This window comes from Hypanus sabinus, chromosome 10, assembly GCF_030144855.1.
Source record: "Hypanus sabinus isolate sHypSab1 chromosome 10, sHypSab1.hap1, whole genome shotgun sequence".
NCBI lineage: Eukaryota > Metazoa > Chordata > Chondrichthyes > Myliobatiformes > Dasyatidae > Hypanus > Hypanus sabinus.
Genome location: NC_082715.1, coordinates 31016754 through 31041189, shown reverse-complemented (window position 1 = coordinate 31041189; position 24436 = coordinate 31016754). Strand labels below are relative to the sequence as shown.

At 38.3% G+C, this 24436-nt stretch overlaps 1 protein-coding gene and 1 long non-coding RNA gene across 8 annotated transcripts in view; one reads left to right on the top strand and one right to left on the bottom strand.

Annotated features, from left to right (window-relative positions):
- The window catches only part of LOC132400540 (protein eva-1 homolog A-like), a 296591-nt gene extending 279600 nt beyond the window's left edge, over positions 1-16991 (top strand). For all 7 annotated transcript variants that reach the window (XM_059981585.1, XM_059981586.1, XM_059981590.1 and 4 more), the window contains 3 exons: positions 3803-3967; positions 10353-10514; positions 16621-16991. In XM_059981585.1, the coding sequence (XP_059837568.1) occupies positions 3803-3967; positions 10353-10514; positions 16621-16991 (698 nt within the window). The remainder of the gene's footprint in view (positions 1-3802; positions 3968-10352; positions 10515-16620) is intronic.
- On the bottom strand, positions 16929-24088 carry LOC132400541 (uncharacterized). Its single transcript, XR_009514287.1, has 2 exons — positions 18409-24088; positions 16929-18372 (listed from the first exon to the last, which is right to left on the bottom strand). It is a non-coding gene; the product is annotated as an uncharacterized LOC132400541 (long non-coding RNA).
- Positions 24089-24436: the final 348 nt, after the last annotated feature.

The window sequence follows — 24436 nt, the reverse complement described above, 5'->3', positions numbered from 1 at the left end:
AAAATGCTGTAACTCTCAATTGAACAGGACTATAGGAAGACTCACGAGAACAATAACATATCAAAGGCAATTAGACATGGACAATAAATGACAGTATTGCCAGCAATTCTCACATTGAATAATTAAATAAAAACACTTGAGGGATTTGATAAAGTCAACCAATATACAATACCTTTTAGTACTAGGTTCTTAAGATGAATTTTAAATGTATTTCAAAAAGCATTTAAATAGCTGTTTGTTTAATATGTAATCATCTTGGTCTGAATACCTGATAGTATGAGATAACTTTGCTAATTTCTTTTGGGTTTTTTTTCTTTTTTAGCTGAAGGGAAATTAATTTTGTGGGGAAATAGGGTAAAGAGAGATTCAAACAATCCTTTTGCAAACAAATTGATTCCATTGTCAGGATGTGGATAGCACAAGGACATCCAGTTTGTTGTACATTGATACAAAATAGTGATTTGGTTACATTTCTGAGGTAATTCAGTCCGATAAAATCAGCAGAGAGTTTAATCTGAAATTTTTACTGACATCTGACATGTCAAGAAGCAACTAATATTTATAATTGATGTTTGTTGCTTTGATCTTCCACAATGAACTGGTTAGATTTCAAAATCATGATCAAAATAATTAATACCCAATTCTGTTTGAATGATAGGTGCTTTCAGTGTCTATAACTTTACCGCACTTTATTGGTAATAATAGACATCCAAAATGAGGTTTTACTGCAAAATAAGCTGGTCTAAGTATTCTGATCAAAATAAAACCATACTCTGGCTGTTCATTCAACACAAACAAAATGCTGGAGGAACTCAGCAGGCCAGGCAGCATCTAGGATAGGAGTACAGTCAACGTTTTGGGCCGAAAACCTTCCGAAGGTGCCGAAGTGTCTCGCAAAGTGTGTGTTGCTCGGATTTATAGCAACTGCAGATTTTCTCTTGCTTGTTCTGGATGTTCGTTGAGGTTTAATGCACACAAAACGCTGGGGGAGCTCAGCAGGTCAGGCTGTATCTATGGAAATGAATAAACAGTTGACGTTTTGGGTCGAGACCCTTCTTCAAGACTGGAAAGGAAAGGGGAAGATGCCAGAATAAGAAGGTGTGGGGGAAGGGAAAAGGGATTAGCTAGAAGATAATAATTGAAACCTGGTTGGTGGGAAAGGTAAAGGGCTGAAGAAGGTTTCTGACAGAAGGAGGGGCACCAGGGGGAGGTGATAGGCAGAGGTAAGAGACCAGAGTGAGGAATAGAAGAAGAGAGAAGGGGGAAGGGAAAACATTTTTTATACCGGAAGGAGAGATTGATGTTCATGTTCATCAGGCTGGAAGCTATCTAAATGGAATATGAGGTATTGCTACTCCACCCTGACACCGGCCTCATTATGGCAAAAGAGGAGGGCATGGACCAACATGTTGGAACGGAAATGGGAATAGGATTTATAATTGTGGGCCACTGGGAAATCCTGCTTTTGGTGGATGGAGCAAAGGTGCTGAACAAGGCGGTCCCCAATTTACATTGGGTCTCACCAATGTAGGGGAGGCCACTTTGAGAGCATCAGTTACAATAGACGGCCCCCAACAGATTCACAGGTGAAGTGTTGCCTCACCTGCAAGGACTGTTTGGGGCCTTTGGTGGAGGTAAATGGGCAACTGTAGCATTTCCTCCAGCATTTTGTGTGTGTGTGTGTAGCTCAGGATTTCAAAGATTCAAAGGTACATTTATTATCAAAGTATGTATGCAGTATACAACTCTGAGATTTGTCTTCTTCAGATAGCCACAAAACAACGAAAATCATGGAAGCCTTATAAAGAAAGGCATTACCCCACCCAGCACAAAAAAACAATCTCAAATGGCAACATGATCATTAGACCCTCTCCACACAAAAAAACCCCAAAACTCACGAACAGCAACACGATGCAGAATCTCTTCTGTTGGTTACTTCTGTAAGCTAGTGGTTTCTTGTTGATCCAAATCAAAGTATGCCTTGGATTTATGCTTCTGTCTGGTTACCAGTTCACTTCACGCCAGGGAAAGTAAGCACAAACTATCCAATCTCCCTCCATAACTAAATTCCTCCAATAAGGGTAACATCCTTATGACTCTCCTCTTCACTCTCTCCAGACCAACTACTTCCTTAGTCTAGTGTGATAGAGTGGCATGACCAGAGTTTTGTAAAATTGCAGCATAACATCCTAAATTTTACTGTATATACTATGCCCCAAAACTATGAACACAAACACTCCACATTCTTTCCCCACCACTCTATCTACTTGTGTTGCAGCTTAAAGTAACTATGGACTTTAACCCTGGGGTCCGTCTGCTCATCATTATTCCTTTGTGCCCTATCATTTAGCTCTATTTGTCTTCCCAATATGCATCACTTTATACTCACTGGGAGTAGGTGACATGCTCCAAATCTCTGTCAGACTTTCCATTTGACCTGTATGCTGCTGTAGCTTTAGATTACGTTTCTCACTATCCACTCCACAACTAAATGTTTGTGTTATTCGCAAACTTGCTAGCCATCCTTCCTGCATTCACATCCAATCATTACAAACCAACAAGGCATCCCAGCACCAGTCCACGTGGTACAGCATTGGTCACAAACTTCCATGCAATTTCCATCTTCTATCTTCAATCCAATTTCCAATCTATTTTGCCAGTTCATCTTGGAATCCATGTGCGTTCTGGTCCAGCCTACATGTGGGGTGCTGTCCAAGTGCATTCCCTAAGTCCATACAGACAATATTAAGCATCCTGCCATCACCTTTCTTGGTTAACAAGTGTTGGTTTTAAAGTCGAGTCCTTTTCAATAACAGGCAATTGCAGTTCTGGCAAAACCAATCTGAGATCATGGAATCTGGGTTGAGTATGAGAAAAGTTGCAGGTGAAGCAATTAATGGCATTAGTGTAAAGAAGAGTTGTGTGGTCTAATTTTCTGCCTCTTACCCACTATTTTAAGTTATTTCAGCTGTTTCTCTGAATCTAGTCTTGTGACTTGAGGTTCTGACTGATGGCTTGTTTGCCTTCTATTTATTTTAAAACCAGAACCATAGAACAGCACAGAAACAGGCCTTTTGGCCCTCCTTGGCTGTGTCAAACCATTTTTTTGCCTAGTCCCACTGACCTGCACCTGGGCTATATCCCTCCAAACCAAACAATGACAAATGAGCTGTATAACTGATGCACTGCACAACTACAAACGATCCATTAGGCCTGCTTGATGGCAGGTCTCCACAGACTATACCCTTGAATTTCTGGTGAACTCCAAAGGTGCAACAGTTGTGCTGCTCAGTTCTCTCACCTGGCCAAATTAAGCCATAACAACAGCTGGCAGACTGTGAGGTAAGTAGTGGAAGAATGCCTCAGACCCAGGCACCAATGGAACAATATAAAAACTGGAATATGGCATATGGATAACTGACTTGGTACTGACATAATACGTTTTCCCCCTTGCAGTATTTATTTGCTGGAAGACAATGGGAAATCAATTGTCTCAAACAGCATTTATACAGATGGTAAACTAGTATGTTCACCATTCATCTGTCATAATCAATAGTGATAATTTTCAATCTGATATCCTCTGTCTAATTAGTGTTGAAAGATACAGTATGTAATAGTGATTTATTTGAAACTGGCATTAGTCTTGTGAGATAATGCCACATGTTAGCTTGCTCATGTAGTAATTCAGCAAAACCTGGTCTGAAAAGTGTCAGGATATATAAAATGGAGAATGATATTTAGATTTAATTTACGGTTTCTAAATCTTTGAACTGAGTCTCATGCTGTTTACTTTGCTTTGCAGTGCCTAAAAAATTGCTGGATGAAACCAACCCCAAGACAACACATTACAAAGGGATTCAGCAGCTCAGCTTCCCACCACACCACAAGCCTTATGATCGGAATATTGTAGGAGATGGTGTCTTTTCCCATGATGCATTTCCTTTCATAACAGAGGCAACTTTGCCAGGTACGTTCATTAGCATGATTTTATAAAGTGACTGTAGGGGAGGACTGACTATCTTTAGACAGCATTCTTTTTACAGTTTACACTTCTTTAGAAATTTACTGCTTTTGACTGAAGGGCAACTCTGTACAAAGAGCCAGAAAATAGAAAAATCTCAAGGGAGTATCTGCAGAGAAAGATCAGTTAATATTTCAGTTTCATCTTCACCATATGAATTATGGTGAAATATTATCAACCTATAAGGTTAACTGTTTTACCCTCCATGTTTGGTACATGAACTGAATATTTACAATATTTTGCATTCTTATTTCTCATTTTCATCATCTGCAGATTCTTATTTAGATTTTAAAAAGTCCTCTCTTCATTTAAGCAGAGTTTGATACTACAATTACACCCCAATAGCAAGCTTATTTATCAATTTTAGAGAGATGCATTTAGGCAAGGATCAAAAAGGAATCCCTTGAATGCATGCTAATAAGTATATTTTTTCAAGATAAATAGCTTGAACCTTAAAACTTGTACGTGCATCCTAGACTTAATTTAGCTGTGTAACAGCTCTGGTAAAATGATCAAACTCAAGCTTCTCTTTCTTTGGGATAGGCAGCAATCCTGGGTACTGGGGGCAGATATGTCTCTACTAAAGTAGGTGCAAGGCACTCCTTCCCTCTGCTAACCTGCAGGCCACACTTGGGCAAGGTGTAGCACCAGCTTAGCCCCAAATCAAGGTCACGGGAGGAGGTGGTGTGTGGTCATATGAGCAGCTGATGCATATCACAAGTTCTGGTTATGCGACCACTGACACTAGGCAGACAATCTCTGAAGATTATTGATAATGGCTGGGGTCACCCGTCTTGTAATGACATTGCCCAGAAAAAGGAAATGGCAAACCACTTTGGCAGAAAAATTTGCCCAGAACAATCACGGTCATGGAAAGACCTTAATTGCCACATCATACAACATGGCACATATCAACGAGCAATCTTCATGTACAATTTTAATGTAAGCTTTGAAAGAAAAATGGACAACTCAAGGAGGTAGATTTAGTATTTAATATAAAAATACGCTTACTTCATCCCTTTTCTCAGCAGACATAGCACAGAAAAACAGACTTAATGTCAGCAGATTAAATATTCATGAAGGGCATAGAGGACAAGGCATATATGAAACAAGAGTTGAATATTCTATTGTGAAATATGCATATGTGGAAAAGCTATCACTGGAACTATTGTTCCTTTGCCAGATTTTCAGAATAAAATTTTCCCTTGGGAATTACCATTTTGGAGGCAGAATGAGATACTTCATGAAAAACCTAAATGGAGATAAGACTGTAGAACGGAAGTCTTTTGCATAACGTGAGGCTGAGAACATGAGTACAGGAAATAAGTCTTTATAAAAGTTGGAAAGTAGGCAGAGTTGAAGACAGTACTAAGAATGCAGAGTCACAAGAGAATTCAAATCATGTGCACTTTACAAATGAGGCTGGGAGTGCTAGGGTTAAAGATAAATGAACAGGTTGGGCAGAAAGTTTTAGTTGTCATTTGGGGTAACGTTTAATATTAGTATTTTATAACTAAATACGAAGTTTAGAAAAGCTGGGGAAGTAGAGTTGGACGGAGTATCAAAATGATTCAGCAAAGTCAAGAAGCAGGGAATCTGCAGAAGGACTGAGACAGACTGGGAGAATGGACAAAGAAGGGGCAGATGGAAGGGAGGTTCATGGCCACACACTTTGGCAGAAGGAATAAAGGTATGGACTATTTTCTAAATAGGGAGAAGATTCAAAAATCAGAGATGCAAAGGGATCTAGGAGTCCTCGTGCAGGATTCCTTAAAGATCAACCTGCAGATTAAGTCAGTGGTACAGAAGGCAAATGCAATGTTAGTATTCATTTTGAGAGGACTAGAGTAAAAATGCAAAGATGTAATGCTGAGGCTTTACAGCCATTGTTCAGACCATTCTTGGAACATTGTCAGCAGTTCTGAGCCCCTTATCTAAGAAATGATGTTCTGGCATTGCAATGTGTCCAGAGGAGATTTATGGGAATGATCCCAGGAATGAAGAGGTTAATATATGAGGAACTTTTGAAGGGCCTGTGCCTGTAGTTGCTGGACCTTAGAACAATGGTTCTCATTGGAACCTATTCAATTTTGAAGGGCCTGGTTAGAGTGGATAAGGAGGGTATGTTTCTTATAATGGGGGAGTCTAGGACCAGAGGGCACAGTTTCAGAATTTTGAACAGAGATGTTCATTTAGAACAGAGATGAAGAAAAAATTCTTTAGCCACAGGGTATTGAGTCTGTGGAATTCATTGCCCTAGACAGCTGCGCAGGCCAAGTCATTGGGTATATTTAAAGTGGAGGCTGAAAGGTTCTTGATTAATCATGGTTTCAAAGGTTTCGGGCAGAAGGCAGGAGAATAGAGTTGAGAAGGATAATAAATTAGCCATGGTGGAATGGCAAAGCAGTCTTGATGGGCCAAATGGCCTAATTCTGCTGCTCTGTCTTATGTTCAGTCTAGTAAAATTACAGAGGTAGCTTCTATTATAATAAGCTAAATAACTATGATGGAAATAGTTGAAAGGAAAATACATGCATAAGTCTGTTTCTGAAAGCTACTGGTTTAAGTTATCTATTGCTTCCAAAATCCTAACATAATTCATGACTGTAATGATTCTGTGATGTAGCTCAACTTTATAAACTTCCTTTCTTCATTACACTTCTCATGAACACATAGAATGATTTTGTCTCAAACTCCTCCAAACAGTTTTAATGGTTTAATTTAACACAATGCAATTCTCATCATTGCAATTGTTTCTCCTTTCAGTCTACTCTGTGTTACCATTTGTAAGCAATGTGTGCTATCATCAAGGTTCCTATGCACCTTTATCTCCAGTTCTTTGTTTATTTATATTAAAGCCACCTGCACTCATTATCCAGACTTATCCTCGGTTCTGGAAATGACTCATTCTATGTAAGTCATTACTCTACTAAATAAAATCCCACACAGTCTCTACCCCTCATACTCATCTTACAATAGAACTGACTCATTTGTTTTTGTCTCCACACCCTTCAGTGAGAAGGCAGGGGCATTATTTCTCTCAGTTCTTCAAAGCCACAAATTCTGTAAATCATTGATCATGAATGCAAGTGACCTGTAATTTTGTTTTTTGTCATTATCGGTCTCCATTCCTTCAGAGGATGAGATTATATGATAGAATTCTACTTAGGTAGATGAAGGAAGAACTTTTTTTTTAAAATAAGTAAAATATTACAGATGATGCATGTAAGAAATAAACATGGAATGTGCTGTAAATACTCAGCCAGCAAGAGACCATGTAACGAGGGGAATCCAGTTATCTGAACAACTTTAATTCATTGTAGTTCTGCTGGTGAAGGCTATTCACCCTAAATATTAACTGTTCTCTCTCTGGAGATGTGTCCTGAGCAGCTCAATATTTCTAGGATTTTCTGTTTTCATGGATCTCTGCAATTAGTTAAGTCATAAATAAATTCTTAATAATTTTAAAGGCCACTTTTTTGTTAACCCACAACATTCTCTTTACAGTTGTGTCATTAGTTTAAGAACATAAGAAATAGGAGCAGGAGTAGGCCATCTGGCCCATCGAGCCTGTCCCGTCATTCAATATCATGGCTGATCTGTCTGTAAACTCAGCTCCATCTACCTGCCTTTTCCCCATAACCCTTAATTCCTTTACTAAATCAAAACCTATCTAACTGTTTCTTAAATATATTTAGTGAAGAAGCCTCAACTGCTTCCCTGGGCAAAGAATTCTACAGAGTCACCATTCTATGGGAAAAACAGTTTCTTCTCATCTCCATCCTAAATCTTCTCCCCTGAATATTGAGACAATGTCCCCTAGTTCTAGTCTCACCTACCAATGGAAGCAACTTTCCTACTTCTATCTTATCTATCCCTTTCAAAATTTTGTATGTTTCTATAAGATCCCTTCTCATTCTTTTGAACTCCAGAGAGTATAGTCCCAGGTGACTCGATCTCTCCTCATAGGTTAACCCCTTCATCTCTGGAATCAACCTGGTGAACCTCCTCTGCATTGCCTCCAAAGCCAGTATATCCTTTCTCAAGCACGGAGACCCGAACTGCACACAGTACTCCAGGTATGGCCTCACCAGTACCCTATATAGTTGCAGCATGACCTCCCAACTCTTTAATTCAATCCCTCTAGCAAAGAAGGCCAACATTCAGTTTGCCTTCTTAATAACCTGTTGTACCTGCAGGCCAACTTTTTGCAATTCATGAACAAGCACTCCCAAGTTCCGCTACACAACAGCATGCTGCAATTTTTTACCATTTAAATAATAATCTGTTCTTCTATTATTCCTTCTGAAGTGGATGATCTCGTATTTGCTAGCATTGTATTCCATCTGCCAGACCTTGGCCCACTCACTTAACCTATCTATATCCCTCTGCAGACTCCCCACATCCTCTGTACAATTTGCTTTTCCACTCAGTTTAGTGTCATCAGCAAGTTTTGCTCTGCTACACTCAGTCCCCTCTTCCAAATCATCATGTAAATGGTAAAGAGCTGCAGGCCCAGCACCAACCCCTGTGGCACCCCACTCACCACCTACTGCCTACCAGAGAAACACCCATTTATACCAACTCTCTGCCTTCCATTGGTTAACCAATCCACTATCCATGTCAATACACTTCCTCCGACTCCATGCATCCGTATCTTATTTATAAGTCTCTTTTGCGCACCTTATCGAACACCTTCTGGAAATCCGAGTATACGACATCCACCTGTTCCCCTCTATCCACTGCACTCATTATGTCTTCAAAGAACTCCAGTAAGTTTGTCAAACAGGACCTGCCCTTTCTGAATCCATGCTGTGTCTGTCTAATGGAACCACTCCTTTCTAAATGTTTTGCTATTTCTTTCTTAATGACAGCTTCAAGCATTTTCCCGCTATAGATGTTAAGCTAACTGGCCTATAGTTGCCCGTCTTTTGCCTACATCCTTTTTTAAAAAGTGCTCTTCCAATCCGCCGGGACCTGCCGAGAGTCCAAAGAGTTTTGATAAATGATGACCAACGCGTCTACTACAACCTCCGCTAATTCCCTCAGCAGCCTGGGATGCATCCCATCAGGACCAGGGGACTTATCTACCTTCAGGCCCTCTAGTTTGCTCATCACTTTCTCTTTAGTGACAGTGATTTTATCGAGGTCCTCACCTTCCATTTCATCCGTAACATCATTTTTTGGCATATTAGGCAAGTCCACCACCATGAAGACAGACACAAAATAGTCGTTCAATTCCTCAGCCATTACCTTATCAGTGCTTAGTATCATAGTTGAGATTGGCCCAACTACTAAAATGGACCCAACTGTGGAAATACTTTATCCCACTCTAACCTATGATGTGCACACCTGTCTATACCACTGTGGTTACAGGGAGAAGGTAGGAGAGACGGAAAATAAATCAGCAATGATTGTATGATGACTTGGGCTGAATGGCCCAATTCTGTTCCTATTGTCCGCCCCTGTACAAATACATAGATAAATCATGATGGTGAGTTTACTTAGGGCTTTATCTTGAGGTCTAATTTCTGGTCCTATTACTGATTCTCACATTCACCATGAGAGGACGTTGGAAAATGCACAGATTTTTTAATGATCAAAATAAACTTTATTCATAATAAAAAATAATTCCAAGAATAGACCATGCAATACCTTTTCATTCTTTACATTCGTAGTCAATACTGTTCTTTTACATTCCTATACATCAGTAGCTCTGCAGATATTGGGCATATTTGTATTTAACCTTAAGCACATCTAAAATGGATAAAAGGCTATTGTTCAGATGTTTTGTAACAACTGACTGAAAGGCAACTTAAAAGATATCAGATTTTACTAGCTAACTTAATTGGAGTGAATTAAAATTTAACAGCTCGAGGTGAAGACTGGCCAGAGTCTGATTAAAAATCTTTAATTTTTTTGATAATGCAACCCAGAGCAAATTTAAATTATTAACAGTACTTATCTACAAACGGTGAAAGGAAGTTATATCTCATTCTAACTAAATAGAGTAAACAATCCTTTGAAGGTAGTAATAAAATCCAATATCTCCACCTTTTACATCTAGAGCATTGGGAAACAATGGTTTAATGTGTTTGGTCTAAAGTCTTAAGAAAAGTTACTCTTATGCAGTGGAGTCACATGGTAGAATGCAGCCCTCTCGCACAACACCAGCTATATAATCTTGACTTTTGTTCCAAAATGTTTTAAAATTGTTTGAAATGTCAGAGAATGAAGACTTCACATGAATTAAGAGTTTTATAGGATTTGGAGATCAGTGTACTATGTACAGAAGGATTTCTAACCTTGAAATTTATCAACACTTATGCAGAAGAAAAGAAGAAAGGAAGATCGGCTTCTAATTACCCGATGGACAATAAACGTCTTCCTATTCCACTGGATGAGAGTGATAAACAGCTTCTGGAAACGAAGGGCATTCGGAGTAAGATGGCATTATTAAGCAACATTCTGGAAACCTATTCCTATATCGTAGGTAGGCCAATACTTACCATTTCATTTTGTTATTCACTGTAAAAAAATTTGTAGTAGTAATGCCTAAATATTTGTCTTCTAAAAAACAATGATGAGATTTTGAATTGAACTTTTAGTAAAAAGAGCAACTCAACGCGGACCACAAATAAGAGTTAGGGAAGTGCATATCTAACAAATAAGATTAGTGAAGGGCTTTAGTGGAGGCAATTTTTGATTGGCTCATGAATGCTTAAACGTCTTTGTTGAGGTGCTTCTATTTAGTTCTGCAAGACAGGTGTGGAACAGTGGCAGACAGGCGAAAGTGAGCAGTGTTGTGGAGGTGGAAAGAGATGCACTTTGTGCTGGAGAGGTATGCAGTTAGGGATGAACTAATTTACAAAGGTTGTGAATGGTTTGTTTTAAGTGGGATGGAAGGAGGTTGCTGTCAATGGCAAGGGAATGGCATTAACAGTATGTTATACTAAAAGTTGATGTTTTTTGAGGAATAATGACCATTTTCAACAACAGCTGTAATGCTAAATATTTTATATAGTAGATTTAAGACAAGAGATGGAGATACCACCTCCCACTGAAGCTGTTGAATAGCAATGATGCTCCATTTCATGCATCTCAGAAGGGTCTCAATGCAGTCTGTTGAATGTTCACTAATTAGTTATTAGCAAAATGGAAATAGATATTATGAAATAAAATGTGGGAAGAGTGAAGTGATTAAATAGCAGAAGTAATTCTATTTTTCAACACATAAGCCTGACTACTTTGAATCTAGCTTGTGCCCCTTTTCATCCCACACACCAGATCCGGGATTGCACTTGCTTTGTCCATCTGTGTAATTCCTGAGCATTCTGTGACCACTGATCAGGCTACAGACAGTGGAATCTGCACCAAAAACTGTCCTGATGGCCATACGACTGTCATGCTGTCAAAAGATCTTTTCCCAGGGTGTTTTCTATTTATCTCTAAATGAGAATCTAAACATTAAATGTAAATTAATTAAAACACAGATTTTGGGGAAAAAAATTGAACAGAATGTAGAACATGGAAATCTACAGCATGTTACAGGCCCTTCAACCCACAATGTTGTACTGACCATGTAACCTACTCTAGAAACTGCCCAGAATCTCCCTAGTGCATAGCCCTCTGTTTTGCTAAGCTCCTGTACCTGTCTAAGAGGCTCTTAAAAGACGCTAATGCTCCCTCCACCACTGCCGGCAATGCGTTCCATGCACCCACCTCTCTTTGGGTGAAAAACCACTTGCCATTATTTACTTATTATTTAATTATTTATGGTTTTATATTGCTATATTTCTACACTATTCTTGACTGTAACAAAACCCAATTTCCCTCGGGATCAATAAAGTATGTCTGTTTGTCAAAACTTACACCTAAGATCCCCTTGGCACCTATTTCCAAGCACCTTAAAACTATGCCTCCTTGTGTTAGCCATTTCAGCCCTGGGAAAGAGCCTCTGGCTATCCACATGTTCAATGCCCTTCATCATCTTACATACCCTATCAGGTCACCTCTCATCCTCTGTTGCTTCAAGGAGAAAAACCTAAGTTCAGTCAACCTATTTTCATAAGATACACCCTCCAATCCAGGCTACATCCTTGTAGATCTCCTCTGCACCCTTTCTATAGTATCCACATCTTTCCTGTAGAGAGGTGACCAGAGCTGAACACAAGTGGGGTCTGAGCAAAGTCTTATATAGCCATAACATTACCTCACAGCTCTTGAACTCAATCCTATGGTTGATGAATGGCAACATGCCATATGCATTCTTAACAACACTGTCAACCTGCTCATCAGCTTTGAGTCTCCTATGGACACGGACCCCAGGGTCTCTCTGACCCTGCACACTGCCAAGAGTTTTACCATTAATATTTTAAAAAATTTTGCCAAGTTCAACAATCCCATTGAAATAGTCAAAGCTGCTCTATGTGCAATTGCCATAACTGGCAAGAAGCTGAGAAGGCATTTGCAGCTCAGTGACTCCCACATCATCGCTGGATGCATTGTGGGCTGGAGCTGAAGTTCACACATGAATGCTCCTGACATGTTCCATACTTCTATCATATTCTGTACTGCAGAGTGCAAGTATGCAAGTCCAGAATACACATTGGCAGCTGGCTGATGGTTTTCAGCAGAACCACAGCTCATTACTGTTCACAACCAGGCCCATTCACTTGCTCCTGAAGGCAGGAGTTACCACAAGGCCATTTTATAAGTGCTTATCTTCTGACTAAATTTAAGCAATACATGCTTGATTTATCAGGATCTCTTCTGGTGATTGGAGCAGCTGTAACCTACATCATGAAATTAACTTCATCATGACCTTGCATCTTATTACTACACACTCACTGTGACTATAACACATATATTCTGCTTTATGTTATTGTCTTCCTTTGTACCACCTCAACATTAGATACAGGGAAATGACCTGTCTGGATGGCGTGCAAAAAAGGTTTTGCCGTAGCTTACTGTATCAAAGTTCAAAGTAAAATTTATGATCAGAGTACGTACATGTTGCCACAAACAACATTGAGATTCTGTTACCTGCAGGCATACTCAGCAAATCTGTACAGGATCAATGAAAGAGTGAATAGAGCATTGAAGACAACAATCTGTGCAACTGCAAGTATAAGTAAATAGCAATAAATAATGAGAGCATGAAATAACAAGGCATTCAGTCCTTAAAAGGAAGATGAATGGTTGTGGGAACATCTCAATAGATGAGTAATCAACACGTGCAATCAAACAAGCTGGAGGATCTCAGCAGGTCGGGCAGCATCTGTTGAAACGAGCAGTCAACGTTTCGGGCCGAGACCCTTCGTCAGGACTGAAGGAGGAGGGGACAGGGGCCCTATAAAGAAGGTGCCAGGTGAAAAACCAATCAGAGGAAAGATCAAGGGTTGGGGGAGGGGAAGCACGGAGGGGATAGGCAGGAGAGGTGAAGAAGGAATGTAAGGGGAAAGCACTATGGGTAGTAGAAGGCAGAATCATGAGAGAGGTGATAGGCAGCTAGAAGAGGAGACAGAGTGAAAGTGGGATGGGGGAAGGGAGAGGGAGGGAATTACCGGAAGTTGGAGAATTCGATGTTCATACCAAGGGGCTGGAGACTACCCAGACAGTATATGAGGTGTTGCTCCTCCAACCTGAGTTTGGCCTCATCATAGTGGTAGAGGAGGCCAGGTATGGAAATATATATGGTCGAGCATCTCTGCTCCGTCAGCCACAACAGACAGGATCTCCCAGTTGCCACCCACTTCAACTCTGCTTCACATTCCTATTCGGATATGTCCACACATGGCCTCCTCTATTGCTATGATGAGGTCAAACTCAGGTTGGAGAAGCAACATCTCATATACCGATTTGACCACAGCATCTTCAGTGTACTTTGTGTGTTCAATAGATGGGTATATGTGACAACAATTAAAAAAAAAATCTGTACTTAAATCTCAGCACAGATTTGAAAAAAGCTGTAGGCTTTTATGCATCTGATTGGTGAAGTAGGACCTGAATCTGCAAAGTGTGATCCTTTTCTCCTCACAACACTGGATGACAACGTCAGGAAATCTGTGCTGAAGGGAATACCCCAAGTGTTTTGTGTATTGGGCATCTTATCAAAGCCTCTGACCCCTGTGAATTTTGTCACTAAAAGCCTACAGTAGTTTGTTTGTTACTGATCCTTTCCTTTGAAAGCCTGATACCAAATATAGTGACTGGTCCTTCCTCCCCCTTCCTTCTCAAACTCATGAAAAGCCACATTAATAAAACTGCCCCTACCCAACAGACAGCAGGACCAGAGGGTTTAATTGAAATCACAAAAGCCTGTTAGTGAGAGCAATTTATAAAAGGGCTCTTGTGCATTTAATCCATAAATGTTGCATAATAAGTTAAGGCCCATTCTATATTGAAGCAACATTTAATAATTGAACTTCCTCACTTTATGCATTTGAAGCCTTTCTTAGTCCACAAACTGATTGCATCTAAGTATTTCTTGGTGGATATTTAACAGTGCACTCTCGCTTTTTTTTAAATCTCTGTACGAGTAAACCATCAAATTGGTAGCATTTGTTATGAATATTGAACTTTCTTTGTTGGGTTACATGTATGATATCATCCATTTAGAAAAGTTACATCAACCCACAACTAATTAGGTCATGGAGCAGCTAGTTTTCCAATCAAGATGGCGTCAGCGAACAACAATGCCTTGGGTGACATCTTCCAGATAGTCAATTATTTCAGTTTTTCTACATCTTTTACATATTCTTTTTATCTTAATTTTGTTTTTGAAGAGGGGCTGCTGGGTCCTGATGCTCTGAGAGATGTTACCCAAATTCTGAGAGTTATGGATTGGACTGTAGCTGCTATCAGCTTCTTTCAGTTCTGTGTATTGCTGCTGATTGATAGGCTGAGGGTTTGTGTGGAGGGAGGGGTTGGGGGGGGGCTTGGTGTTTGCGAATTCTTGTTTCTTTTTCTTTTTGTGCAGAGAGTTGTTGTCTTTCTGTCAACTACTAATGTTTTTCTGTATTTTGTGGCTATCTGAAGATGACAAATCTCAGTTGTATTCTGCATACATACTTTGATAATAACATGAACCTTTGAATACAATTTGAAAGGTGCTAAACAGTGCTTGTTTTGCTTTCTTTGGTCAAAAAATAATCATACATTTAAAAATAAACCCATAAATGTTTGGGTTTTAATATAATTCAGCAAGCATGTGAAGAACTCTAACAAAAATATCAGCTTTAAGTCCAGTACCTTAAGAATTATTAAACTTTATTTAACCTTAGATGCAGGAATACTAATCACAGTGCATAGGAAACATAGAATATTCATTGGTTTCTAATTCAACTGGTTGATAAGAGTAAGGTTGATCAATTTTCACATGGAGGTAATTAAATCCTAGCAAAGCTATTGGAGACCCGAGAGATAACTTGTCTAAGTAGGCATGGGGTTAGCATTTATCCCACAAGATTTGCCTGGAATACAATTGAACTTTGAATATAGATGTTTGTCTTGCTAATGAAGCAAATTCAATTGGAGATGAAATTGCTCACAGAGAAGATCACACACGCTTTAAAACTGTTTAAGTTCTGTAAGTATAAACTTACTGCGGAGAGGTTTTTGCTAATTGCAATAAACAAATATATTTCCTGACCATCAATTTTAGCATTCTCTCATTCTTAAAGATCACAGCGGGCTACAGGCTAAAGAATAAATTTAAAGCAGTTAAATATTAACAAGGCAGCATGGCACGATGCTTAGCTACAAAAGGAGAATTTCATTTTGATTGATGAATTATTGTGTGTGTTAAATATTAACTACTATAAATAATGAAACTAAAGCTTATCTGAGGAAGCCTATCCTATCACTTAGGTTACCAGTGAATTAAATGAAAGGAAAATGTGAAAATACTCAAAACAACAGTGGGTCAATAAATTTGTCAACAAGAGTGACAACATGAGCTTTGGTGAATGGCAGAATAAGTAAAAGTGTTATCTGACCAAGAACGTGAAGGGCACACAGGCTGCTGGCAAACATACAAAGCTTGGCGCCAATGGCAGTTCACTGCTAAGAAGGAGAGTGTGACATTTGAACTGTTAAGAAGTTATTACTTTTTTTGTATTAGGTACTGGAATTTATATTATGCTATTGAAAGTAATGGGAATTCCTAGGCTCTTGACTCACATCAGCATGGAACGGGACACAGGAAGGATGCAGTGAGGGGTTGAATGAACACTCTCTTTAGCACTTAGCTGAGAATTAAAGAAATCTCTTGCATAAACATACAGTATTTTAGCTGCTGTTTTGGGTGTAGTTACCGTGCATTATTAGTCGTGCAGAGGAAGGAGGTTTGAGCAAAAGGATCGCAGTATAGATGAATATTGGTGGAAATAGGTCGAGTTGCTGGAGACGGAAAGCAGAGAGCATTCCAACAATCAAGTAGATCCATTCACAGTTTGACATATAGGAGGCCTCACAATCCCACCTTCTTAACAGACTAAATAAAATGACTATGTAGTTACTGGCTGAGAAATACATTGAGCAATGTTTTGCTGTTTACTTTGATCAAAAGAATAATGTCATTTATTTTTCCTTTACAGAGAATCCTGAGAAAACTGCTCTGTATTTCCTGTCTGGCGTGTGCATTGGACTGATCCTAACGCTGTGCGCCCTGGTAGTACGGATATCCTGTCAGACAGACTTGAAGAAATCTGTGGTTAAGAATACAGATGAGGAGGGCAGTAATGACGATGATGATGACAGCGATGATGACAACTCTGACACTACCTCCAATCTGTCAGCCAGGCGGCACCGTCGCTTTGAGAGAACTTTAAACATGAATGTTTTTACCTCAGCAGAGGAGCTGGAACGGGCTCAGAGGCTGGAAGAAAGAGAGCGGATAATTAGGGAGATCTGGATGAACGGTCAGCCAGATATTCCTGCCACTAGAAGCTTGAATCGTTATTACTGATATGCTACCTAGTCAAGTGGTTTGGATATGGTAATAGCAGAAGACACAAGGGTGATTTTTGTACTCAACAGCTGGGCAAAACTGGAACTATGGCTGTCCTCAGCCCTGGTGCATCTCCCAAACAATAGCTGGTGTAAAGAATATTAATTTTACTAAACATTTGGAAGAATTTCTCACCATATTCAAGCTGAGTTGTTTGATAACTGAAGACCACATTGCTGCCCATATCCACTAAATCATTAACATTAATTCAAAGAATTTATTGTATTTAACAGATATGTAGATCTATTCTCTAGCAGCAAATCTGGTCTGGGGCCTCAGGGATTAAATCCTTCTATTTCATTAGTTTGAGCATAATGGTGAATTTTCATATTTTGCGGATGTTTCAAAATCGAGGGTGTGAGGAAAATGTCCTCAAAAGAGGCTGAATAATGATGTTCAGGAAATACACATGAACGTGCCTTTGCCTTTCTAACTTGAAACTGACAATAGAAAAGTGTTAAACAAAACTTGTATTTTGAAGTAACTTTTATAAATCATGAAAGGAGGATATATGAAAGTGATGTACCAAAGATGAGTTAAATAAGACCAAAAAATGTGTTCTTCTATTGGCAGAACATAAACAAAAAGAAATGAATGGAAATCCTTTTCTAAGTGTAGCTTTTTTTTCTTCTTTCTTGGAAGTTGTTGGATTCTATGAAAAGCAATACAAATTAAGCGAGTCAATGTGCCAACTTCACTTGGCATCTCCTGAGGTGTTTTTATACCCCAGGTTAGGTTTTCTTATTGTTATAAGTGGAAGACAACATGCTAGAAGCAGAGGTCTGATGAATATTAGACTGTCTTTCTCCTCCCAATTCAGACAAGCTGCATGTTTCTAGTAGTTTCTTTCAGTTCTACAAGTCACATTGACATTGCAGTTTAGTCAGAGTTAAGTACTGTCAACCATTTCTGCTCAGCTTTGAGATGCTGGAGAACTGATTGTACAGCAGCCAGACTGCCAAGCAGCCTTCATAAGGAAATCATTTATCTAATATTTACCAGAATCTGTCTGATATTACAATGTTTTGTGATGGGTTAAAAAGGTTTATATATTCATAACCTTAACTTCACAAACCCTGACAAAATCCTTGATATTTTACTGTGTAAAAATAAATTGTCATTTAAAAAAAACGAGACCTACATTAAAAGTGTAAAAATACAAATTAATTTTGCTTTCCAATTGTATTATTTTGATAGTTAAAAAGGATGTTAAAAAAGGAAATGGTGTTGCTTCTGTGGAACAAAGGAGATTGAGTAGAGAATTAATTGAGATGTGTAACATTTTCAGAGGCCTCAACTGGGTAAAGAGAAAGGTGCTCCACAAATGGAGCTCCTTCAACTCTGCCCTCCATCGCATCTCCCGTATTTCACGCACCTCTGCCCTCACCCCATCCCCCCAGGGATAGAGTCCCCCTGGTCCTCACCTATCACCCTACCAGCCAACAGATCCAACGTATAATCCTCCGTAACTTCCGCCACCTCCTACGGGATCCCACCACCAGCCACATCTTCCCCTCCCCCCCCCCCCCCCCCCCCCCACTCTCGGCTTTCTGCAGGGATCGCTCCCTACGTGACTCCCTTGTCCATTCATCACCCCCATCCTTCCCCACGGACCTCTCTGCGGGCACTCATCCCTGCAAACAGAAGAAGTGCTACACCTGCCCCCACACATCTTCCCAGGCCCCAGACAGTCCTTTCAGGTGAGGCAACACTTCAACTGCGAGTCAGCTGGGGTGATTATACTGTATCTGGTGCTCCCGATGGGCCATTTATACATTAGGGAGACCCGACGCAGACTGGGAGACCGTTTCGCCGAACACCGGCGCTCAGTCCTCCAGCAGTGGCGGGATCTCCCTGCGGCCACACACTTCAATTCCAGACCACTCCCACTCCGACATGTCTGTCCATGGCCTCCTCTACCATCAAGATGAGGCCACGCGCAGGTGGATGGAGCAATACCTTATCTCCCGCCTATGTAGCCTCCTATCTGCCGGTATGAACATTCAATTCACAGACCTCTGTTGATACCCCTGCCCCCCCCTTACCCCCATCCCTATCTATAATTTTAGTCTGGTTCTCTTTCTCTTTTTCCCTCCTCACTATAATCTCCCCCCAGCCCTACCTTTCTTTCTCTTTTATTTCCCATAATTCTCCACCTTCCCCCTAGCCCATTTCCCTCCAGCCTATCACTTCCTAGCTCTCTACTTTATCCCTCCCCCCAGTTCTTATCCCCCCTCGACCATCCCATGTTACTTCACTCCTGATGAAGGGTTTCGGCCCGAAACGTCGTCACTACCTCCTCCCATAGATGCTGTCTGGCCTGCTGAGTTCTGCCAGCATTTTGTGTTTTTATTTATTTCCAGCATCTGCAGATTCACTCATGTTGTCCACAAATGGAGAGCAGGATTATTGAGGAGAGAACTGGGAAAGCATCATTTCACTCAATGAGTTGTGGGGTCCTTGAATTTACTACCTTAGAAGGGCAAGGAGGCAGCAAACCTCACAATATTGAAAAGATAATACTTGAAGTCTGGGAGTCTTGTGTGTAAATAACTGAATATGGCTCTTATTTCTTTTGCTGGGGAATACACAACCTCCTTTTGTGTCAGAAATTTATATGATTCTTGCACCTGTTCAAGTAAGGGCTTGTTACTGGAATACACTAAATTCCCCTCCTTAGCTGGCATGAACTTTACACTCAGTGATGCTGTGGTAATATTCCTGTTCCTGAATTAGAGGATGAAATATTTGAGTAGGTCTCCATAAATTTAAGCAACACACACAAAATGCTGGAGGAACTCAGCAGGCCAGGCAGCATCTATGGAAAAAAGTACGGTCGATGGCCAAAACATCAAATGTACCTTTTTTCCCCATAGAGGCTGCCTGTCCTGCTGAGTTTCTCTAGCATTGTGTGTTTTGCTCAGATTTCCAGCATCTGCAGATTTTCTCTCGTCCATACATTTAAAAAAAACCTTTATATTTCAGCTTAGAGCAGAAACAAGAGCCTATGTAAGAAGCTGCACAAGGAACTACCACTATACCAGTACCATGTTGGTTCTTCCCTCTGCTTCAGGAAGTAGCTTCAGATTGGAGGGAAAAGCTGAGCGAAATGATCCAAAAACTTTAAGGACCAAATAACCCACGTAGAATAGTTCTGCATCGACAGAAAGTGTGACAAGTTTGGCAGCAGGGGTCAGGCTGAGAAACAGACCCAAAATTAAATGGAAAGTTTATTAGTTTCCCTGCTGTAAAAGGAAATAAATGTTTTCAAATAATGAGTTGTATCAGGAAATACTTCCATTCACTTTTATTATATTTTTCCCTCAAGGCCAGGACCATTCAGCTTTTTTCATGTTAGTCTTTATGTCCCATTAATTCTTGATATTATCGGATAGTTTTAATGATTTACAAAAAGTCATTTCATTATTGGAACAAGCCTTTAGGAAACTATAATAGATATGCAACCTAATATTCTGAAACTATTGCTCGATGTTCTAGAAATGTGACTGGTCTAAGATGTACAAAAGTTCCTTTTAATAAAGTTGGCAATAATTTTAGATTCATAATTGCTATCCATAGACTAACAAACAGTTGAGAAAATCTTTCAAAGTTAATTATTAAGATTCAGTTGACTTTGTTAATCACTCCAACTTGCGCTCTCTGGTTTATGAATGAAGCAGAAAAGTTGTCATTCTTTTGAAAAATCGAAGTGTTAAATCAAAACCAATAACCAAAGGAAAGTTGCAAACAAAAAGGGGTTAATATGAACAATAAGAAATCAAAGAGGCATAATGAAGAGCAATGCAAACACTTTAGGATACAGAAAGTACATCCGTAAGAGCTGCAAAGGAAGATTGTTCCCGAGCAGATGAAAACTTGCGAACTACAATCCATTAGCAACCCATAAGAATATTTAAATATTGTTATCTAAACTGTAGAAACTTTAAAGACAGGTGCTCTTTCTTATCTGCCTGTTGTTTCATCTGTACATGAGAATACCACTTACTGTTTCTGTTCCAGAACTATATATTTTTTTAAAAAATAGCTGTTGATAGACTTTCCACACACTTCTTTCAATACAAACTCCCTTCAGAACCCTACATTGTCTAATTTTTGAATCAGATTTATTATCACTGATTTTTTTGAAAACTTTTTTTATTGCATTTTTAAATAGTTACAAAGTATGAAAAAATTGTATATAACCCTTACCCCCTCCCCTTAACCCCTCCCCCTAACTGCCCTATATAAAAAAAGAGAAAGAAAAAAAAAAGAAAGAAAGAAAGAATGCCTGGTTGTTGGAAGATCTCCACATGCTCCATGGAATTCGTAATAACTTTAATATGTATATTTATTTCTTTCCCCTAATAACCAATTGTTTCATCTTCAGGGCATCTATATATTTAATCCTGTCTTTTGTAAATAAGGGCTCCATATTTATCTCTTAAATTATAAGTAATTTTTTCTAATGGAATACAGCCATAGATTTCTTTCTTCCAAGAGTCTATACTTAAATATGTATCCGATTTCCAAGTAACTGCAATAGCTTTTTTGGCTACTGCCAATGCAATTTTTATAAATTCTTTCTGATATTTATTTAGTTTGAGTTTCGGTTTTATCCCTTCAATATCACCTAGTAAAAGTAATATTGGATTATGAGGAAATTGTGTTCCTGTAATTTGTTCCAGTAAAAGTCTTAAATTTGTCCAAAAAAGTTGAATTTTAGAGCAAGACCATGTCGAATGTAAAAAAGTACCAGTTTCCTGGTTACATCGGAAACACTGATCTGATAAATTTGGATTTAATTTTTTTATTTTTTGTGGTGTAATATATAATTGATGTAGAAAATTATACTGCACTAATCTTAACCGAACATTTATTGTATTTGTCATACTATCAAGACATAGTCTTGACCAATTTGTTTCTTCAATTTTAATATTCAAATCACTTTCCCATTTTTGTCTTGACTTATGGACTCCTTGTTTAATTGCCTGTCTTTGAATCAAATTATACATACAAGATATAAATTTTTTAATATTTCCTTTTTGAATTAAAATTTCTATTTCATTAGATTTCAGCAATAACATTGTTTGACCTAATTTTTCTCTTAAATAAGCCCTTAATTGAAAGTAACAAAATAAAGTGTTATTTGATATTTTATATTTATTCTTTAATTGATCAAATGACATTAATATACCTCCTTCAAAACAATTCGCTATATATCTAATCCCTTTTTGAATCCAATTATATAAAAGTTGATTGTCCATTGTGAAAGGAATAAGTCTATTTTGAATTAAAGATCTCTTTGCTAATAAAGATTTTGTCTCATCATCAACATTTATCTTATTCCATAAGTCAATCAAATGTTTTAATATAGGAGATTCTTTCTTTTCCCGTATCCATTTAGATTCCCATTTGTATATAAAATCTTCTGGTACGTTTTCTCCTATTTTATCTAGTTCTATTCTAATCCATGCCGGTTTATCTTTCTCAAAAAAAGATGCAATAAATCTAAGTTGATTTGCTTTATAATAATTCTTAAAATTTGGAAGTTGTAATCCTCCTAGATCAAATTTCCATGTCAATTTTTCCAACGATTTTCAGCGATATTCCAGAGGAATTTCCTCACATATTTGTTTAACTCTTGAAAAAACTTCTGGGGTAATTGTATTGGTAATGATTGAAATAAATATTGTAGTCTAGGGAATATATTCATTTTTATAGTATTTACTCTACCTACTAATGTTATTGGTAATGCCATCCATTTTTCAAGATCTTCCTGAATTTTTTTCAAAAGTGGTAAATAATTTAATTTATGTAAATTTTTTTATATCATTATCAACTCTTATACCTAAATATTTTATACCATTTGCTGGCCATCTAAATTGAGTTATTAATCGACATTGATTATAATCTCCTTTAGTAAGAGGTAAAATTTCACTTTTATCCCAATTTATTTTATAACCCGATATTTTCCCATATTCTTCTAATCTATAAGATAATTTGCGTAGTGAATGTAATGGATCTGTTAAATAAAGTAAAACATCATCAGCAAATCAGTTAATCTTGTATTCTTCCTGATTAACTCTGAAACCCTTAATATCTGGGTCCATTCTAATTAATTCAGCTAGTGGTTCTATTGCCAACACAAATAAAGCAGGTGATAATGGGCAACCTTGCCTAGTTGATCTTGTTAACTGAAATGATGTTGAAATTTGACCATTTGTCACTACTTTAGCTTTGGGATTAGTATTTAAGGTTTTAATCCATTTTATAAATGATGTTCCTAATCCATATTTTCCCAGTACCTTAAATAAAAAAATCCCATTCCAATCTATCAAATGCTTTTTCTGCATCTAAAGCAACTGCCACACTCATTTCCTCCCTCTTTTGTGCTAAATGGATTATACTAAATAACCGAGTTACATTATCTGCCGATTGTCTATTTTTGATAAATCCTGTTTGATCCATATGCACTAATTTTGGTAAGCATTTAGATAATCTATTAGATAAGATTTTTGCTATTATTTTATAATCAGTGTTTAATAAAGAAATAGGTCTATATGATGTTGGTTTTAAAAGGTCTCTATCTTTTTTTGGCAATACTATTAAAATAGCTGTTGAAAAAGATTCTGGAAGCTTATGCATTCTTTCCGCTTGATATATTAACTCCATAAAAGGAGGAATTAATAAATCTTTAAACTTTTTATAAAATTCAGGTGGAAAACCATCTTCTCCTGGAGATTTATTACTTTGAAGTGATCCCAAAGCTTCTTCAACTTCCTTCAATGTAAAAGGCATACCTAATCCCTTCTGTTCTTCTGTATTTAATTTTGGAAGAGTTATTTGTGATAATAATTCTTCTATCTTAATGTCATCATTCTTTGATTCTGATTTATACAACTCAGAATAAAAATTCTTAAAAGCCTCATTAATTTCTAGAGGCTTATAAGTAATTTCATTCACTTTTGTTCGAATTGCATTTATTGTTTTAGAAATCTGATCTGTTTTTAACTGCCATGCAAGAACTTTGTGATCTTTCACCAAGTTCATAATATCTCTGTTTAGTTCTCATATCACTGATTTGTTTGATATGAAAGTTGTTTTTCAGTAGCAGTATAATGCAAAGGCAAAATTTACTACAAGTTACAAAACATAAATAAATAGTACAATAAAAAGGTATAACAAGATCGCAGCCATGGGTTGATAGACAACTCGAAAATCTGATGGAGGAGGGGAAGAAGCTGTTCCTATATTGTTCAGTGTGTCCTGAAGATCCTCTGCCTTCTCCCTGACAGTAATAATAGAAGACGATGGTAATGGTCCCTAATGAGGGAGTAATGTGCCAATGCTGGAGCTGGCAGAGTTTGTAACTTTCAGCTGCCCCTTGTGATCCTGGGCATTGA